This window comes from Chrysochloris asiatica, unplaced genomic scaffold (genome assembly GCF_000296735.1).
Source record: "Chrysochloris asiatica unplaced genomic scaffold, ChrAsi1.0 scaffold00023, whole genome shotgun sequence".
In the NCBI taxonomy this organism is placed as follows: Eukaryota; Metazoa; Chordata; class Mammalia; order Afrosoricida; family Chrysochloridae; genus Chrysochloris; species Chrysochloris asiatica.
In genome coordinates this window covers 17,975,285-17,982,110 of record NW_006408541.1, presented here as the reverse complement: position 1 = coordinate 17,982,110, position 6,826 = coordinate 17,975,285, and the positions used below count along the sequence as shown (strand labels likewise).

Below are 6,826 nucleotides of genomic sequence, written 5' to 3'. Positions count from 1 at the left end.
GTCATTACACTTCCACCCGATCCGCCTGTAAGTGTTTTAATGAGTCACTTGTTTTGTTCCCTAAATAGACTGTTAGCAATTTGACACATAGAAAAAGATGAATGAGAATGAGGAGTGTTTTAGTTTTCTGATGTTGCTGTAACAGAAATACTGTGAGAGGGTGGCTTTAAAGAACAGACATTGATGCCCTCACAGTTTAGGAGACTAGAAGTCAGAATTCAGGGTATTGTCAAAGGGGGGCTGTTCTTCTTTGTTAGTTCGGGTAACAACTACTTGTGTAGTTCTTGGAGTTCTTAGACTTCATTGTCAGATAGGTCTAGTGCCCTTTGTAGCTGCATGCACATCTCATTGTCGATGCTGTTCTTTATATAACTCAGGATCTACCCTACACTGCAGTCCTGGTGTGGCACTGTAGGCTAAGCACTGGGCAGCAAGGTTGGTTTTAACCACATGGGTGGTGGTTCAAGTCCAACAGCTGTTCCTTGGAAACCCTATATAGGGTCCCTATGAGTTGGAACCAGCTCAATGGCACTTAACAACACCTTACATTGGTATAATTGATTCTTTACATTAGATTGCATTATGGAAAGAGTCTGCATTACATTAGATTACATTACATTACATGCACAGGTATAGGGGGTTAAGATTCCACCATATATTTTGAGGGGGCGCAATTCAATTCATAACAGTAAAGTAATGAACATATGGATGAGTGGATGAGTAGGCGGAAAGATAGGTTGAAAAGTATACCAAAGGAAGGCTAAATGAGTTGTTGTGAAGTGCAGTCAAATCAGTTCCAACTCACAGTGACCTTGTATAGGGTTTCCAAGGAGTGACTGGTGGGTTTGAACTGACAACCTTATGATTAGCAGTCCAGGCTTATGCAACAGCGCCATGCCAGGATTTGGATATTTGGATGGGTTAGTGAGTGGATGGATGAGTGAGTAAATGGGCCAAGTGGTTAGTGAGCAGATGGGGATGGATGGGTGGAAACATGAATGTGTGGACATCAAATTAGCCAAAGTTAAAGATATGAAAACAGTTATATAGAAAATAATGTATGCTAAATGAGCTCTGGTAGCATAGTTGCTACGAATTGGGCTGTGAACCACAGGTCAGCGGTTTGAATCTACCAGCTGTTCTGTGGGAGAAAGATGAGGCTTTCTGCTCCCGTAAAGATTTACAGCCTCGGAAACCCTGTACAGGGTCATTATGAGTCGGAACTGACTCCATGGCACATAACAACAAGTATAATGTATAACATATGAAAATATAGAAGAAAGGAACCAATTTTAGCGAAATATTGTTGTTGTTGTTGTTAAGTGCCATGGAGTCAGTTTCTAAGTGCCATGGAGTCAGTTTCAACTCATAGCGACCCTGTACATGGTTCTGAGGCTGTAAATCTTTACGGGAGTAGAAAGCCTCATCTTTCTCCCGCGGAGCGGCTGGTAGTTTCGAACTGCTGACCTTAAGGTTGGCAACCCGATTCGTAACCACTACGCTACCAAAATATAAAAGACTAAAATTTATTCACAAGGGGTGGAGAGGCTATACCATTTATAAGATCAAATACAAAAAGAACACTAAAAAATCTACACTTGTTATAGAAAACAACTTGACCAAGGTGCATTTGGAGCTGATGTCTGTCTATTCTTCCAAGAATAAGAATTATTATTCTAGCCAAAAGATGGGCAGCTCAAACACACCAGCTACTCTTCAGATAGCACTAACAGCAACAACATATTGTAGAAAACATTCCAGAATATGGAACAAATTAGAAAGGTTCCCAACTAGTTTCCTAAGATGTTTTTTAAAAAAACAGCATGACCCAAATATCAAAACAAAAACTACAGACTAATTTTCTTATGACTATCTTGCTGTTGTTAGGTGCCATCGAGTGGATTTTTAACTCAGAGTGAACCCATGTGACACAGTAGAACTGCCCCATTGTGGTTTCTAGGTTGTAATCTTTATGGAAGCAGAGAGCCAGGTCTTTCTTCTGCAGAGCCACTGGGTGGGTTTGAATTGCTAACCTTCTGGTTAGCAGCCAAACAATTGACCATTGTGCCACTAGGCTCCTTTTTATGACTATGTTGTTTTTGTTAAATGCTGTTGAGTCCGTTCCAACTCATAGTGACCCTGTAAAGAGTTTCCAAGGAATGGCTGGTGAGTTTGAACCATTGACCTTGTGGATCAAACCAACCTTGTGGTCTAGTGCTTTATCCTATAGTGCTAAACTAGTTGCTAAAAGAACCAGTAGTGTAGTAATACAACTATCTACTTCAATATAACTAAGGTTATTCCATTAATGCAAGGATTGTTTCACATTCAAAACTTTAATATCTGTTACTATACCATCAAATTAGAATAAAAAAACATAATTACATAGCTAGATGCTTTTGACAAAACACAGCAGTCATTTCAAATGACAGCTGTAAATGACCAAAAAGGAAACAACCCAAGTGTGATTTAAAAAAAAAAAAAGAAACCTTTTTATCCCAAACCCAAAAACAAATGTCGTTATATACAGAAGAAACTATTGACTTTACAGTAAGGAACTAGACAGAGAAAGGTGCCAAAGTCTATTTATTAGCTTTAGTGTAGAAGTTCTATGTGATAGAAGAAAACAATGAATGTATATAAAACTAGAAAAAAGAAAAGTCAAATTTATCATCATTTTTCAGATGACATGATTTTAGATAAATACAAAGTAACCCAAATAAGAATTGTTCTAATTAATAAGACAATCTTGATAAAAGACAAAAATACAATTGATATATATTTTTTATTATGCTACTTCTAATGAATTATGGTGGTCCCTTTACCCATAGTGAGGGGTTCATGCACTGCAGCCCACAATTTGAGCAGCATTTGTCTTCCTGTCTGCAATCGTAATCCGTTTGGCACTGAGGTTTCTGAATCTCTAAACAGACTTCAGGCTTCAAAGGACAGTCACCTGGTTTGGCTGGAGACACACAGATGGAGTTAGGCACCATTAATATAAAATGAGATACTGCCCCCTGAATATTTGGTTATAGTTTAAAACACATTTGGGGAGTCTTGGGAACTCCAAACAGGATTTTCTTCTGATCAAGTTCTCCCTTTCAGTCTATTACCCCACTAGAGTCGTAACAGAGGAGAAGAGCTATAGCAAATCATTTAAAGAGCATCAAAAAATATTGCCATCTCAGATTCTGATAGAATTGCTGCCTGACCCTACAAAATGAAAGAATTTGGGTTCTATAACCCAGAGTACCTACCTGTTCCTACAAATTAATGAGTGTGCTGCTGCAGAATAATGTGCTAGTCTGAAAAGTCAGTTTGAAGCGCAAGGTCGGTGGATCTAGCTCACCAGCCGCTCCTTAGAAACCCTATACAGGGTCGCTGAGTCGGAACCACCTTGATGGCACTTAACAGTAACAACAATCCCACTGTTAGAGAGCACCCAGAATGTCTGTGGTTTATAAACTGTAGAAATTGAGGACTATGTAGGGGACGTGAATTACTTCATACCATGTAGAAAGCCCACTGTTAGAGAGCACCCAGAATGTCTGTGGTTTATAAACTGTAGAAATTGAGGACTATGTAGGGGATGTGAATTACCTCATACCATGTAGAAAGCCCATGGGAGCTCTGGTAGCGTAGTGGTTACGAATCGGGCTGTGAACCTTAAGGTCAGCTGTTCGAAACTACCAGGCACTTCATGGGAGAAAGATGAGGCTTTCTACTCCCGTCAAGATTTACAGCCTTGGAAACCCTGTACAGGGTCACTATGGGTCGGATTCAACTCGATGGCACTTAACAACAACAACAACATCACCACTCTGTACCTGAAAATACTGACAATTCCAGGGATCTGACCAGCTTGTTGTTGTTGTTAAGTGCTGTGGAATTGGTTTTGACTGATAACTTCCCTGTATAGGGTTTCCAAGGAACGGCTGAGGAGCTAGAAGTGCCGACGTTGCAGTTCAAACCAACCTTGCAGTCTAGCACAATAACCAGCAGGGCCACACCAGGACCGTGCTAGCCCAACACAATGTGGAGAAAAAGCAGCAGCCTTACGGCTTCCATCTTTCCCTAGCACACCATCGCAGGATAAGGACATGCTGTGCACGCTCTGAAGTTCTAGGCAGACCCGAGCACTGGTTAGGGATATACTTTTGGGTATGAATCAGGAGATATTGTTACCTTGTAGTGCACTAGAGAATGAGAACATATAAATGTTCATGGGGAAGGATGAGCAGTGATGTGTGATTGGTTTTGAAGAACAGCAAGATAGTCTCCAGAGGCCAGGAGGGCAACATGAGAGTACTTGCTGGTCACTGGGAAGGATAAGGTTCCTAGGGAATTTCATAGGTCAACCAGCCCAAGGGACAACTGGGGTATGAGGCATTCCCCATTCACAGGGACAGCAGAGCATCCTTATTATATGCTCAGGAGATCTGGGGAGGTATTTCCTTAGTCCTCACCTTCCCAGCTTTTGAGACAAATAAAGCCACACGTGGTGTCACAACATTTTTCAGTTAAGCTGCACTCAAAGTCACTCCTACATGCATTTGGACACTGCATGCGTTCCTTGAAGGAGAAGGGTGGACACTGCTTCTTCTTGGCTAAAACAAGAGCAGATGTGGTAAGCTCTAGCTCCTTCAAACCCTGCTCCATCCCACCACTCTTTCAACAGATTTTCTTTGTCTTTGAAACTAACGTCCTATACTGTGACTTGGCTCCTCTACACTGCGGGAGAATGAAGGTTTCACCATGTCAGAGAAGTAGAAAAAATGCTGGGCTGGTGGTCAAAAGCCCCACGGTAAACTTCCAGTCCTATCACTAAATGAGTGACTTCAGTTTACTTCTCTGTAAAATGGGAATCATTATGTGAAATCTATACAAATTCATGTAAACCATTTTAGAAGATTTGGTTTTACTTTGAATGGAATGAGGAGCCATTGCAGTGTTCTTGGTAGAAGAATGGCATGATCAGACTCATGTTTTGAAAGGACCATTGTGGCTAGTGTGTTGATAATGTTGCTTTTGTTGTTGTTGTTGTTAAGTGCTGTCAAGTCGATTCTAGCCCATAGCGACCCTGTATAGGATTTCCAAGGAGCAGCTGGAGAGCTTGAACCACTGACCTTGAGGTTCAAACGACTTTGCAGCCTGACACATTAGCCCACAGTGCCACACCAGGACTTCAACATCAAGTCAGCTCTCACTCACAGCAACCTTAGGTACAGCCTCCTTGTGTGTGCGCCATCCTCACAATCATTGCTATTTTTGAGCCTCTTGTTGTAGTCACGGTGCCAACTCATCTCATTGAGGGTCTTCTTTTTCACCGATCCTCTGCTTGACCAAGAATGTTGTCTTTCTCTAGTGATTTGTCTCTCCTAATGAAATGTCCACAATAAGAGAGACGAAGGCTCATCATCCTCTCATCTAAGGCATGTTCTGGCTGTATTTCTTCCAAGACAGATCTGTTTGTTCTACGGCAGTCCACTAATCTTCACCAACACCACCATTGTTATGGTTGTTAGGTGCCATCAAATTGGTACCATCTCATAGCAACCCTATGCACAACTGAATGAAACACTTCCCAGTCCTGCAGTAACCTCACAGTCACAGCTACATCTGAGCCCTTGCTGCCACCACTATACGCCAATCCATCACATTGCAGATCTTCTTCTGTTTCTCCAACCCTCCACTTTACCAAACATGATATCCTGCTCCAGGGACTGGTCCTTCCTGATAATATGTCCAAAGTATAAGAGACAAAGTCTGACCATCCTGGCTTCCAGGGAGCATTCTGGCTGTACTTCTTCCAACACAGATTGGTTTGCTCTTTGGGTAGTCTATGGTACTTTTAATATTCTCCTCCAATATCATAACTCAAATGTATCAATTCTTCTATGGTCTTCCCTTAGTCACTGTCCAACTTTTACATGCATATGAGGTTATTGAAAATACCATGGCTTGGGCCAGGCGCACCTTAGTCCTCAAACTGACGTCTTTGCTCTTCAACATTTTAAAAAGGTCTTTTGCAGCAGCTTTACCTAAATCAATACATCCTTTGATTTCTTGACTACTGCTTCCTTGAGTGTTGATGGTTGATATGAGGAAAATGAAGTCTTTGACCATTTCAATCTTGTCTCCATTTATATGGGTGTTGTTTATTGTTCCAATGGTGAGGATTTTTGTTTCTTTACATGGGTTGAGGTGCAACCCATACTAAATGCTGTGGTCTTTGATCTTCGTCAGTAAGTATTTTAAGTTCTGTTTGTTTTCAGCAAGCCAGGTTTTATCATCTGCTTATTGCAGGTTGTTAATGAGCCTTCCTCCAATCCTAATGCCACATTTTTCTTCATATAATCCAGTTTCTGAGAATATTTGCTCAGCATACAGGTTGAATAAGGATGGTGAAAGAGTACAACCCTGGCTCACACCTTTCCTATTTTTAAACCATTTGGTGTTCTCTTGTTTTGTTCAAACAACTGCCTCTTGGTCTATGTACAGGTTCCTCATAAGCACAAGTGTTCTGGAATACTCATACTTTGCAATGTTGTCCATAGCTTGTCATGATCCACAAAATCAAAAGTCTTTATCTAGTAAGTAAAGCCCAGGTAACCATATTTCTGGTATTCTCTGCTTTCAGCCAAGATCCATCCAATATCAGCAATGATATATCCCTTATTCCATGTCCTTTCCTGAATCCCCTTTGAATCTCTGGGAGTTCTCTGTCAATTTACAGTTGCAGCCAATTTTGTATTATCTTTACCAAAATTTTACTTGCACACAATATTAATGATATTGTCTGATGATTTCCACATTGAGTTGG

General features: G+C 41.0%; 1 protein-coding gene across 1 annotated transcript in view; it reads right to left on the bottom strand.

Annotated features, from left to right (window-relative positions):
- Window positions 1-6,826, bottom strand: part of LOC102810548 — an 82,257-nt gene that overhangs the window by 9,828 nt on the left and 65,603 nt on the right. The window contains exons 7-8 of the mRNA XM_006839336.1: window positions 4,470-4,671; window positions 2,826-2,965 (exon numbers count right to left, since the gene is read on the bottom strand). Of these exons, the coding sequence (XP_006839399.1) occupies window positions 2,826-2,965; window positions 4,470-4,671 (342 nt within the window). The remainder of the gene's footprint in view (window positions 1-2,825; window positions 2,966-4,469; window positions 4,672-6,826) is intronic.